The sequence below is a fragment of the Poecile atricapillus genome, chromosome 7 (assembly GCF_030490865.1).
Source record: "Poecile atricapillus isolate bPoeAtr1 chromosome 7, bPoeAtr1.hap1, whole genome shotgun sequence".
NCBI classification, from domain to species: domain Eukaryota; kingdom Metazoa; phylum Chordata; class Aves; order Passeriformes; family Paridae; genus Poecile; species Poecile atricapillus.
Window position 1 is genome coordinate 16,795,870 of NC_081255.1, and position 14,086 is coordinate 16,809,955.

Below are 14,086 nucleotides of genomic sequence, written 5' to 3' on the forward strand. Positions count from 1 at the left end.
AGAAGGTAAAATCCATTTTCAGTTGTGGTATTATAGGCCAAACATACATAACCTGTAAAGCTAATCCAGGTAAAAAGGATTAAATTTTACCCTGCCTGCCCCATTTGCAACTCAGCTGTGGTTGTTGGTCATGCAGTGCATTGCTGAGTGCGCTGTGGAAGGAGATTTCCGCATGGGAAGGCCATGCCATTTCCTCGGAGCACTCACAGGACAAGAAGAAAGCCTGTCTGTAAGATCCCATAAACAAACTCTTGTGACATGCTTTTATGATGCTGCCCCAGGGAATACATTAAAAACACACAGCAGACAATCTCAGAGTTGCTGGAACAGCTCGAGATAACCCTTGCCCTTGCTGGTGTGGCTGCCCCTGCAGCTAACCACCCTCTCCCCACTGCTCTGCATCTCTGTGGATCTGTGCTGACAGCCTAAAGGCCAGGACAAGGGATTACTACCACAGGAAAGTTGCATTTCCCCTTGCAAACGCAACTCTCTCAACACAGTACAGGTCACCTGGCAAGCAAGAGGAGAGCTCAGTGGTATTGTACAAAATGATACCAATACAATTGGGAGCAGGAACCTTCTGTACTTGGCCGCCAGTTCCTGCAGTAGTAAAAAATAGCTGGAAAGCGGAAGCCCCTAGCAGAGCAGTAAATGTCATCGCAGAAGTTTCTACAGGTGCTTCCCTGCTCTGCATGGATAAGACATGGACAGTGCCTTTGCCTTGGAGGTTTATGTGGTGTATTGCACCAAAATGCACTGCAGCACACAGCCCAGGAACTCAGCAGAGCTACTTTACTCTCCTATGCTTTCTCAAGACAATTTAAACAAACCTTCAGTGCCTCAGCATCCAGCAGCTAAAACTGAGGTACATCAATGTGCTTACAAGAGAAGTGCAGCTCACTATCCACAGCAGCACAGCTGTGGGAGTCACAGAGCTCCAGTAGGAAAAAAGAGTTGACATCAGAAATGAGAGTTCCTCCCATTTCAGGTCCTATTATAGCATGTGAAATAGAAGGGTGAGATGATGCCACTCTTTCAAAACTATTTCAGCCTTTAAAAAAGCAACATTTTAGGTCTTATTTGCTCTTACCCAAGCATGAGTTCAGTGGCACAGGTGCTGTGCAGTTGATCATCTCAGAGACAGGCTCCAGATACACATGTTAAACCTTCTCCTGCCTTGACTTTTTGCATGGGATGATACAACATTGCTTGAACCAGGGCTGGGCACTTGCTGTTCCTAGATCTTCCAGCCTTGCTGCTTTGGCTGGAACAGCACAGCTCCGTTGGCTGCTGCAGGAAAACCCTATGGGGCCAGTCCCGAAAGCAGAGCCTGCACTGGTGTCTCTGCTGGGCAACACACCATTTGGAGACCTTCCAGCAGCAGCCTCTTGATCAGTGGCTGGAACACCCAAGGATATATTCTGGAGACCATCCACAGAACCCTGCTTCCTAAGTTTTGGAGAAGGCCAAAGCCATCCTTCCCAGCTGCCCGAGCCATATGGCCCTGGGCAGCTGCCAAAAGTGCTCCAAGGGCCCCACGCTCTCTCTGGCCAGGCTTCCTACCTCAGTCTCACATCACCTTCCTCAAGGGTTAATTTTTCAACAAAGAGAGGTTATCATTATATTCCTCTAATACAAAATGAAGAAATGCCTTAAAACACCAGAGTTTTTCACAAATCAGAAAATCTCATCACTGGCTACAGAGGAACAGAGTACTGAGGATGAGAGCGCTCATAAAATACTCATGACGAAAAATTTTATCAAGAAAATGCTCTCTTCATTGTCAAAAAAGTCAACAACATATTGTGAGATTTAAATCTTCCCCTGCAATGAGTGCATAACCCAATTTTATTTCATTTTACTTTTCCTCATTTCCTCCACATTTACATTCCAGGATATATAATATTAAAGGAAGTTTGTTTGCATATGTCTAAACACTTTACACTGTTAAAGCATCTACAGTTAACTGAAAATATCTGCATAGAATGAAAAAAACCCAACCTATTAGACCAGCATTTATGCAGACAGTGCAAATGGAAACCCACAGCAGGGATGAGCACTTACAATGAGGTCAAACTGTCCATGAATACATGAAACTACCAAGGAATAATATATTGCTTCTCATTTGGAACTAATGCACTCTCCTGGAAAAGGATGCAATGCAGCCTATGCCTTCTGAATGGCAATTCCCCAGAGTCAAAAGAGCTCCAATGGCTTAAATCAAGGCCTGGTTTGGCCCAGCACCTCCAGCAGCAGGGGTGAGTCACATTAATATCATGCACATTGTAAAATCTTGCTCAAGATCTTGCAATAAACAACATTATTTTACAATAATTTGGATTCCAGATATTGACATAAATTGCAGTCTAATTGAGACTATTTTTCCTAGAAAAAGATTGAAAGTAAATGCATGAAAATCCCCAAAATTATCAAGGAGCAATTCTGCACTCACCTGTTGAAGTAACAAGTAACCACTGCCCCAGCAATCACCATTTGCTGACAGGCAAGAATGAATTCACTAATCCAGATAAGGCCAACAAAATGATACCATGCCATGTAGCAAATTCCAGACAGAGCTCTGTATTCTACTTGTCCTCCTGAAGTGGACTGTGCAGAACCTGAAGGTGAGATTACACTGTTGTATTATTATAACATGCCAGACAAGGGGGAAAGGAGAAGGGGGGACAGGGACAAAGAAGTACATGGAAGTGCTTCTGCCCCATGTTCTCTTAACTTCTCTTCAGTAAAGTTACAAAAAAAAAAAAATTAATTTGATGCTATTTAATTCTGTCCATTCTAACAAAGTTAGAGAAACAACATTTTATAATTCAAATTGGATTTTGAAAAATAAAATCTCACGAAAAGCAAACGATTGTGCTTAAATTGGGATTGAGAGACAGCTACCAATAAAAGAAAGCGGAAAGCTACATATTTGTAAAGATGTCTGAGAAGACATTACTCAAGACTTAAGTAATCAAATAGTTCAGAAGTAAATGAAATCTTAATTTTCATTAGTCAAATTTGAAATAAATGCATAGTTATGAAATACTTTAGAAGTTTTTTTAGTAAGAAGTGGAAGAGAAAGACTGCAGAAAAATATTAAGGATACATAACATACTGTTGCAGCAAAACAAATAAAATATTTTAATAGTTATTATTAATCAGAACCATGGCCATTAATTTTCTGTTCTCTATACTTTGCAATCTTTGTGCAAAATACAGAAATGTGGGCTCTCTGGGAGGGAAAAAAAAGTAGCATATATGATAGTACATGCTCCAGTGTTACTACTTTATCTAGGAACACAGACAAATTAACTTATTCAAGCTAAAAACATTCCTTCCTCTTCTGTTACTAACAAAGAATTTATTACATATTCATAGAAGGCTTTTCACAAAAGGTGGGGGCAACTCAGATTCTTCAACAATCAGACTTTCTCTGTGTAATCCTATTTGTGGCAGTAGACTCTGAAGGCTAGCCAGGGGATAATGGCATTAGGACCATTTGGTCCTAGTAAAAGGTCTCTACTTTCCTAACATGCTATTTTTTCAAAAAAAATTATTTTATTTTACCAAGCCTTAAGTCTATTAACCTTAAAGAGAAACATGTTCACCAAATAAAACCCTCTCTGGAGGTGAGTAGTTTCTTATTCCAACTCCATGAAAGAAATAACAAAGTGAGGCAGAATTGACTATTATTCCTCAAACAGCAATGTAACTTAAGCTTTAATACTTCATATATTCATTTGGTGGACTTGGCAGTATTAGGTTTACAGCTGGACTTGATGATCTTTAAGGTTTTTTTCCAACGTAAATGATTCTATGACTCTGTGTTCTCCTACAGGGCAACACACCAACCTTCAAGTTCAAAACTACCACATATACAAAGCTATCTAGGAAATGGTTTCTTTCTGGCCTGTTTTTCTACAGCCAAAGACTTCTTACTCAAGAATAACTAAAAGTAGAAACAGTAAAGATTTGTTTCAGCAATACCATCAAGTTTAGACAAGCTTTTTTAAGTTTTCAGAAGCAAGGTCTTTTTGTCTGTAAATTAAGAAAAACATCCATCTACCCCATACTGGCAATGCAACATGGTTTTAAAGTGCTTTGAAGGATTAAAAAAAATGCTACATGGGTACATAAATACAGACATATGTTCTAGATATTTCCTTTTCTGAGAGGCTGACAATATTGGCTGAACAGGCAAGCTCTCTCCAGAGCTGTACGGTTGGTCATTCATAGAAATACTGTTGTGCTTCCAATACATTAAAATTAATTTTATGTCTGTGAAGTGTAAGATATTTGATGGCTTGAAAAAGCTACTACTCAGATCTCTTCTCACAAACTCTCCCTCATTCCTCCCCTCTCTGATTTTAAGTTTGCAAAAGTGAGGGTTTTTAAGGGGAGGCTTTGAGGTATAGTAATTTACTTAAGTCATTAAAACAAGTGAGACACTATGGCACTATATAATTCTGAATTCAAGAGATTTTTCATTTCCCATATTTCTTCCAGAGCCTCTAGACTGCCTTTCTGTGCAGCACACACAACTAGCCAAATAAGCTCATTATCCATATCTTACAGCCCTCACTAAGGGAACTTAGGCGAACAAGATGTCAGTGAGATACAAGGTGTCCTACCTCTCCATTTTCATGGAAAGACATTTTGCCATTTGGTAGCAGAATTAAGGACATTTGCCACCATACAATCCACCTGGACATTGCTTAGTCCAAAACAGACTATTTCAGGCTTTGTTTCTGTAGTGCTGTCACGAAGACTGATAAATGTACATACAGCAAGCTAATTTTGTTTGCTTTTTACCAACCTACTAAAATAACCACCTGCAGTAACAACAGTAATGGCTTTGTCTTTCCTGGACAACTTTATACTTGAACATGTGCATGGTGCTGTGCTCAGCTGCACAGAAATCAGGCAGAGTCACCTGTGAGTTCACCTTTGATCACTTTGCTTGTCAGGTATGGTAAATTAGTTTTGTTGCTCCACAAAAATCTGTTTAACGATATAAACATCTCTGACTCCCTATCTTCTGGGCCTACCAGACATGCAAAATTCTGTTGACAGAACTACATGCAAGGTTATTTTTTTATATCAGTATCTCAGATAAACTTTAAAGCCATCCTAGATAACCTGTTGAGAAAAGTATATGCCATTTCCCTCACCACTGTACCATGATCTATCTGTTCACACAAACTAAACTTTTTCAACAAAGTCCTGAAATACAGTTTAATCTGTCAACAGAATATTTTTCTCCAACTACATAATCATGAATCTTCTCAGTGTACCATACACTCTTAGTGATAACATTGAAAACAACTCAGTAAAGAACCGAAGTCCCTACATCTGAATCACCAAATCTGGAAGCCTTTGATCAGTCCAAGTGTTAATCTACTGCCAATACTTCAAAAGAAGTGATGTTAACAATGCGAACAGGCACAAGTGCTTGCAGCAGAACCCCGGAGAATTTCCCCGTGGGACTCGCAGCCCCGTGCTGCCCTGGGAGCCAGCACAGCAGTGCAATGAGACACCAGTCCGTGGTGGCTGTGTGCAGTACCTTCAGCTACATTTTGGGATTTCCAGACTTAGGTCAGATGTCCTTCCTCGGCAGCTGCTGCTGCTGCTGCCAGGTTTTGCTGATGCCTGCAGCAACAGGCAGTTGTAAGAGACAAAAATTCCTGGGAAGTCCAGGCCAGCAATTTCCTTATCACAAACAAAGAGCCACTGACAAAAAATACGGAGAGCCTGTTTATCAGTTCCTGTTAACATGAAAATATGTTCTGCCCCTCCCACTGCTAAGTGAGGAAAGGTTCTGGAATCATACACTGAATCTTAGTGCTTCCTGCAACAGAATTTATTGTGTTACCTTATTTAGTGTTTTATCATGTAAAGGTATTTACAGGTAAGCTACCTAACTGTAATTGGAATGTCAGGGCCCCTGCAGGAAATATATTTTTATTGCCCATTTTGCTGCTCCACAGCTTTAAATGGCAGTTCTGCTGCTCACTTGCCTGTAGGATGCACCTTCATTACATAAAAAAAATGACACCACCTTCTCATCCTACATCCACAGTATTGACACCATGTGGACCTCACAGCTCCTGCATGCTGGAAAGCTGAAAGACATGTTCTGCTTTGCCACTTGGCCACTTCAGTTCTGCAGTGAAATACCCACAAATTAGCAAACAGTAAAACTCAATAACCCTAAGACATATCAGCTTTTCCAAAGAACAGCTGAATTCCATTCCTAGCCAGCTAATGGTTCTAACTTGTGCCACTGCTTGTGCTACCTAAAGTCTCATGAAATCTTGGCATTTCTCCTAGTTTTCTAGGTCTGGAATTGGCTCAGGCTCTGCTGCTCTGACAGAATCTGAATTACCAAGGTAGTTAGGCAGGTGCCTACCCTAAAACGCATAAGTAGTCCCACTGATTTTAATAGGATTATCCATGTGTTTCAAATTAGTCATGTGCATAAGTACCTTTCAAGTGCAGCCTATAACTTTCTATAGCTCCCATGAAGTTAGGTTTTTTCTTACAATTGCACTGACTTTTGGAGGGGGTGTAAATTAGGTGCCTGCATGGTCACATAATGATCAGGTGCACCACAGCTGAAGTGAGGATCAAGTGCTCCAGAACCATTGAGATGCAGACACCATAAATATTGTATAACTAGTGCAGATTCAAGAAAAATGTTAAGAGCAGGTGCAGCACAGCAGAGAGCCAATTTCATTTACCCATCTTTCTGTATTAGACAAAAGACTAGTGTCTTTGTGAACATTTCATTTTTCCAGCTCTCTTGGTGTATTTGCATTTAAAATACAGCCTGCAGAGCCACAGAAAATATATTTGTGAGAAGAAAATATCAAAGTCTCAAACCCAAGAAAATCACCACCTGTGTTTTACAAGCTGAATCCTAGACAGGCAACTATTTGCTAATGAAGAAAACAAATTGTTCTGTAAGAGAAAGCGTATCTTTGGAGATCTTCAGAGACGTACTTTCAAGTGGTGCAAAAAGTCCCCAAAATTCAAAATGAAAAATGTCTTCCACTTACAGGACACTTGTAGAAAACTAATAAATAATACAAAGGTGTCCTGTCAGTGCATTATCAACCGTACAGTACTGTATTCATTTGTCTCTACAGGATGTGTGGGTATGTCATGGTAGAACAGCAGAACCCCCAGTTTATCTGATGGTGAGCTACTTGAACAGACAGCATTTCAGAGGACTCATATTTGGGCAGAAAATCTGAAATACAACCTAACGGAACGTTTTCAATACCAAATCTCGTTCAGCGTTCGCCATCCAAGATTTGAATTACACAACCCATGTGAGGAAATCCAACGGGCAGCCCTGCCGACACGCAGCCCTGCTCAGCCCGAGGGCTGGCCGGAGCGTTCCCGTTCCATCAGCCGCTCCCGGAGGCTGAGGGCCCTTTGTTCCCCTCCCTTCTCCGGGGCCCGCTCCCGGAGGCTGAGGGCCCTTTGTTCCCGGCCCTTCTCCGGGGCCCGCTCCCGGAGGCTGAGGGCCCTTTGTTCCCGGCCCTTCTCCGGGGGCCGCTCCCGGCCCGGCCCGGCCCGGCCTGAGGCGCTCCCGCGGCCGGCGGCGCCCCCTGGCGGGCACGGGCGGCGGCAGGCGCGGCGACACGCGCGGCGAACGACAGGCACCGAGCGACAGGCACCGAGCGACAGGCACCGGGCCACACGCACCGGGCCACACGCACCGGGCCACACGCACCGGGCCACACGCACCGAGCGACAGGCACCGGGCCACACGCACCGGGCCACACGCACCGAGCGACAGGCACCGGGCCACACGCACCGGGCCACACGCACCGGGCCACACGCACCGGGCCACGCGCACGGCGACAGGCAGGTGGCGAGTGTCCGACACCCCGCTGAAGAGCCACCGCGGCACGGCCGGGACAGACACAGCGCCCAGCCTACCGGAGACATTCCCGAGCACAGCGGCATCCTGCCATCTGCATTCGTGCTTCGGTTTTAACTGAGAAGTGACTCGGGTATTCATCGCGTGCACAACTCCCCTTCTAAACACTAACGTGCTTCTGACAGGAGGATCTTACAAGGACTGAAAATACCCTGCCAGAATACCGCCGTTAAAACCTGTGTTTTACTAGGTTGCTCAAATAAGCGATATATTGACAGTTAAGTGCCAGGAAATGACCTTCTCTTCTTATGCTAAATCTGAGAAAAGTCTGTTCTTTCAAAGCTGAAACTTTAGCATCACTCTGCTGTGCAGCGAGCTTATGCTGCCCTCTGTCCTGCACTGTTTGCATCACTTGCTGGAAACATCAGCATTCCTATTAAGCTAGAGAGAAGACAAAACATAAAATACCTTTGAGTCAGGAGTTGTGTGCTGCACTATGAATATAACAGCAGGTCATAAAATGTTTGAATCCTACTCTCCAAGAAGGCAGAGGAAAAAGAAAAAAAGTTGAATGAAAATGCCTACCAGGAAACACAGAATATAACCAATGAAGGAAAATGGCACAACATGGAAAAAGCATAAAAAGCCTCTCAAAAGCAGTTTTCATTGTATTTTACTCCCGTGAATATATGTGGACTTTGCTTTTGGTTTTAATGCGCAAGTCACTATTTTCCTGCAAAGTCTGTAAAAGCATCCAGAAAATAACCAAATGATTTCCCAACCTGCTTTTACAATCAAGCTTTTTCTGCCACATGAGCTAAAATATTTCTACTTTTCTAATGACTGCTGCATTTCCAAAAGCTTTTGAATACAACAAACTCACCTGGAATTTTCTAAACTTAGATACAACAAGGGCAAGCTTTATATCCTTATGTGTGCATATTAAGATCAAGTCAGCTTGATTTAACATCAAGGATGTAATATCTTCTCTCATATATCTTGTTAATTATCTATTTAGAAAATACGTGTGTTGTAATTAATTCTATTGTTCTGTTACTAAATTTACTACAGTTAATGTTTATCTTAAATTGTATTTGATTGAAGCAGGTGCATGAGATGAACAGTTGGTTGATAGCTCAGGAGATGCTCCTTTCTATAAAGCGTGTTCTGAAGGTACCCCACAAGGCCAGTTTCAAAATTACTGCTGCCTGTCTGATCTCTACATGAATGGCATAAAGATTTTGCAGAAAAACTAACAACACAGAGCTGTGTCCAGCACATGATGCTGCTTCTGTGTTGGGAAAATCTAACTCGAAGTAGTGTGGAGAAGGAATATCCATTACATCTAAAGCAAAGGGCATCGGATTGACTATCTAGTGAGGAGGAACAATTCACAAATAAACTGCAGGTCAGACTTTTGGCCATGCCATGTCTGACCCTCTTCAGGAGAAGCAGGGTAAGAGCTGCTACAAGCAGCCATTCCTGACAAACATGAGTTACTCAAGGCAGCAGAAACATGCAAATCTGCATGACTCTCCAATGAAAGCTGGAAGGAAACAGATCCCAGTCCAGCCTAAACAATGGGTGTGATTTGCAATGCCAGCATGGACTTAGACAGCTTCTCATGTTAGAAGTGTAGTGGCTCTTTACAAGAGTCAGAATCAACTGAGATGGAAGCATTTGTGATGGAAGAGAAGTACCTGACATATAGAGGTTGGAAATACAGCCAGCTTTGCCAAATGGGCTCAGCTATGGAAAAGCTGGAGGCTTTCCTGCCTAGCAGGGATCTGTAAGCCTGTTCTAAGGACTTACTGCAGTCACTGTCTCAAGCAATGGTGGAAACACAAAGTAAAACAGTAACACACAAACATTTGAAGATTTAGGCTGCATTTGGTTTCCCAGACAGCAATCACTGCCAAGTGTCTGAAAAGATAAAACCTATAAACAATGGTCTCTGTCCACATTAATTCTACATCAGGGTTGACCCAAAGAATAACAATTGTCTCCTAATAGTGGCCCTAGAAATTTAAAATTAAAAAATACCAGCCCCCAAATCCTGATGCTTTTCATGGACAGGGGCTGCTGTGTACATGAGGAGTTACCCCCAGAGCTACACTGATTTTAGCTTCACTTCTTTGGGTGAAGTACACAGAAGGATTATATCTCTTTCACTTGAATGGCATGGTTCTGGGCCAAGGGACAGCATCCAAATTACTCTGGTTCAATCAGTGACAGATCTTACAGTGGTATATCCCTCAGTAATACAATAACCATATTAAAAATCTTGTTCTGCCAGATCTTTCACTTCACACTGCTTGACTCTTTCCACAGAGAACCTCCTCTCAACTGCAAGAACCACTGGATTAATCCAAATACTGTTGTACTAGTCCAAATGATAGCAATTGTCCCTGAACTACTGCTCTGAAGCAGTGTTCTGCCTCTGTGACAATTCAACATGGTTTATAGTAAGAGGAGACAAACATCCTCATTTTGTGACAATTGCACTAAAAGCTGTCTCCTCCTTTCTGTTGCTTTCTTCACTTAAGTACACCAAACACACACAGTACCTACCACCATCTATTAACAAATAAATGAGAAGGAACAAAATTCAAGTCCACATATGGAAGCAAAAGACCAATGTAGAAGACTCCAACAAATGGGAAATAAAACAAAAAAGAACGAGTAACTCAGCTGTGTAACAATGCTAGCCCACATTTTGTACACGAAAACCAAGAGGTTCCACATTTAAGAAGAGAGCTTAGGAAATGGATAGCACTCAGTCAAAAAACATGAAGAGCATATACTTACCTGCAGTTCCTAAGCTAAGTAGTACAGCAACCCAAAATACCCAGAACACAACGAGAATCAGAAAGGTCCAGAATGGCTGGAAGAGGAGGAAAGGAATTCTGCCAATGATTTTACCAACAATTCGAAAGAGCTGTACAGCAAGCTGAAGCCTCTTTCTTAGTACAAGTATAAGGGAGAGCAGAACAACCTGTTTTAGGGGAAAAAAAAGACAAATTGTTGGAGGCTCAAGGAGCCTGTGGATTAAAATCTGGCTTCTTGCAATAATTGCTGCTGTTTTTTAAAGAAAATAGGATTCATAACACTTTAATTCTCTAACGAAAGCAGTCTGTTTTGCTTTATAGCAAACATAAATGTACATTGCACACTACACATTGCTTTCACATACTCTGCATGTCATGAACTTTAAAACTTTCTTTCTACTCAGGTCAGCTTGCCACTGTTCACTTTTGCAATGGTAGAACCACCAGTGCTTTCCTGCAGTCCACAAACAAACTAGTTTGAGAGATATGTATGTATGGGAGCAAAGCAGACATAAAATGAAAATTCTAAAATAAATTATTATCTTCCCAAGGCAAAAAACCCAACCTGCCAATAACAAAACCCCCAGTCAAAAATCAAACAATATCCCCAGCTCTTTGTCTGTGACAAGGAACTTTGAACAGCAATTAAAAGAGAGGTTGAAACCTTTAAAACAATAAATACAACCAGTGACAGTTGCTTCACTGGTTTTCTTGTGTGCTCTAGAAAGAAGCCACCAGCTCTGAAGAGAAGCATAACCTGCAGCAGTGGATGTTCCCACAGTTCTGCAAACAAGTCAGTTGTGTACTGGAACACACAACCATTCAAAGAAACTTTTTCTTTTCTTCTTTAGTATCAGCAGATGCAAAAGGTCATAACTTATAGAGGATACAAGAAACAATCTGATCTGTGACACATTTATATTTGTCACTGTAAACTGTCAGACTGTTCATATCTGGCAAATTCCATATGGATCTTACTCATCTCTAAGACAACAGGACAATTGCTTTGACAAATGTCTCATGAAGTATAAATTGACTGTACCCTCAAATTGACCAATGGCTTCTTTTAACATTGCAACATCAGAGAGAAAAAAAATCACATAAGAAGTTGCAAGCCACAAGATTTTCTGTTGTAAAGATCAATTAGAGAAAACCAGAATTTAACCCCATAACATGAGGTCTAGGCACTGCTGCCTGTGTTTCACTGCCCCTTTCATTGTCTAAAAGAGCTGCCACCCCTTTTTCCTGCTGGCAGGGTGGGATGAATCCGCAGATCTCATGCTCATACTCAGCCAGTTCCTCTGTGCTTATTCAATATGATTCTTCAGTGAGCTGATGCAGAACAAAAGGGGGATGGAACAAAACTCTTGCATTTTTACACCAACAATAATAACACTGTTTGTATGGGTTTGAAGTATGGCAAGGCTGACAAACAAGTTCCACCATGAAGATATAAAATTGTATTTTTAGTTTTGATGGGGGCCTAAAAATCTAGTTGGAACTAGGGATCTTTAAGGTCCTTTCCAACCCAAACTATTCTATGATTTTATGATTATATTTGAATGAATGTAAGAAGATCTTAGAATTTATTCTCATTTTCCAATTTGAAAAGAATTAGAAATTATTTTTACTGTTGCAGAACCACCGTAGTTCAAGTTTTCAAGTTACAGCCTCTGCCATTGCTTAGGGCAAAATGCTACTTACAGTAACTATTGTTGAGAAGATGGCATATCCAAGTAGAAACTTTGCATTTTCCTTTTCTGTTTCCAGTTCAGTGCTGGGGTCACTCCTGTAGTCGTAATGGAGCCACCAGAGAACACCTGAGACAACTGAGCAGAGCAGAGCAGTGTGAGGGCAGGCAGGACACGCTGTTGCTGGCAGGCTGGTGCCTGCCTGGCCTCCCTTCCCAGCCTCCTGCCCTCGCCACTGTCCCACACTCGGCTTGGGAATACTCTCAGAAACGTGAGGCACAGGATCAGTGTCACAGAGAAACTTCCCATAGGGGCCTGTCAGTCTGAGGTAAAACCACAGCAGAACATTTGGATTTCTTGCAGTTATCCTAAAGCTCAGGCATGTAATTTCATTGTGGCGATACAAAGCTAACTTTCATGGAATGACAAGCTTTAGCCAGACACATTCCTATGGCTCTCCCTTCCTAAAGCAGGCAGTATAAGAGTTCACTAAGCATTCTTTGAAACAGTAGCATTTTCATAACTGCATTCCTCTGCCAAAAGAAATGTTGTTTCTAGGCATCTACAAAAACAATAAACATCACCATCATCCTAACACTCGGCAGCTGGAACAGCACAGCCAGACCTTGGCACCAAAAAGCAAGAAGGCCTCAGCTTGGAAATAACTGTGGTAAGCTGAAGGTTACTGAGGATGGCCATGGAACAAAAGGATAGCTGTTTGTTCAGCTGCCAGCCCTTCAGTGCAGTGAAACAGTAAATATACTTACACAGCAACCCGAATACAACCAGCGCAATCAGAGTATGGATGAGGAGGGTCTGAATGAATCTGAAGGCTAAAACCAGTATCAAAGAGAAGGCTGAAAATATATAGAGAGTAAGTTTGAGTGTTACATCCCTTTTTAAATATAAATTTAAGGTTCTTGTAGAATTTTGGCTTATATTTTTAAACCGTAATCTTAAAAGCAAAAGCATTTAATAAAACTGCCACCCTTTTTAACATTTAAAGCACACAGTTACCTCTAACTTAAAAAATAAGGAACTTTAAGCTGATATATTTCACCACAGGAAATACTAGCTTTTTAATAACATTTTATGTAAGATTTAAATTCAAGTATTCATGCTGATGTCATTTTTTTATCAACAATTTCTTACCATCCCCCAAAATGAGGTATTTAACCATGAGCACAGAATCTGATAGAGATCTGCATTTCACCAATCTATTAAATGTCTCCTGATAAAACCTGATCACTCCTCCTTAAAAATAACTCTGCCCAGAAAATATGAAAAAAAGTCCACTTTTGAATTAAACATATAGACTTATAAGAAACTTTTTAACCTTTTAATTTAATATCGTGATTCACTTTTTACTTATAACCTTACCTAGTGCAAGGACACTCAGTCCTATCACAGTATCTCTTCCTGCCAATATTCCACTCAGAATTCGGTGAAAAACATCCATTTCATTAACCATATGTATTAGGACAGATGCATATTTGGAATAGCATTCAGGATTTTGTGGAACACATCGATTAAACAATGGAAAGGACTTACTGAAAGGTTAAAAACAAAAGTAGTAAAAAATATTAATTACTGGACAAACAGTAAAAGCCACAAAGATCCATCCTACCATTCTCCACAGAGAGCACTCTGTTATAAAGAGTAGTTTTCTGCAT

The 14,086-nt window shown here is 41.3% G+C and overlaps 1 protein-coding gene across 7 annotated transcripts in view; it reads right to left on the reverse strand.

Moving 5' to 3' along the window:
* Window positions 1–14,086, reverse strand: part of SLC44A3 (solute carrier family 44 member 3) — a 108,320-nt gene that overhangs the window by 20,232 nt on the left and 74,002 nt on the right. For all 7 annotated transcript variants that reach the window (XM_058843347.1, XM_058843349.1, XM_058843350.1 and 4 more), the window contains 5 exons: window positions 13,794–13,963; window positions 13,181–13,270; window positions 12,427–12,551; window positions 10,703–10,889; window positions 2,453–2,618 (listed from right to left, as the gene is read on the reverse strand). In XM_058843347.1, the coding sequence (XP_058699330.1) occupies window positions 2,453–2,618; window positions 10,703–10,889; window positions 12,427–12,551; window positions 13,181–13,270; window positions 13,794–13,963 (738 nt within the window). The remainder of the gene's footprint in view (window positions 1–2,452; window positions 2,619–10,702; window positions 10,890–12,426; window positions 12,552–13,180; window positions 13,271–13,793; window positions 13,964–14,086) is intronic.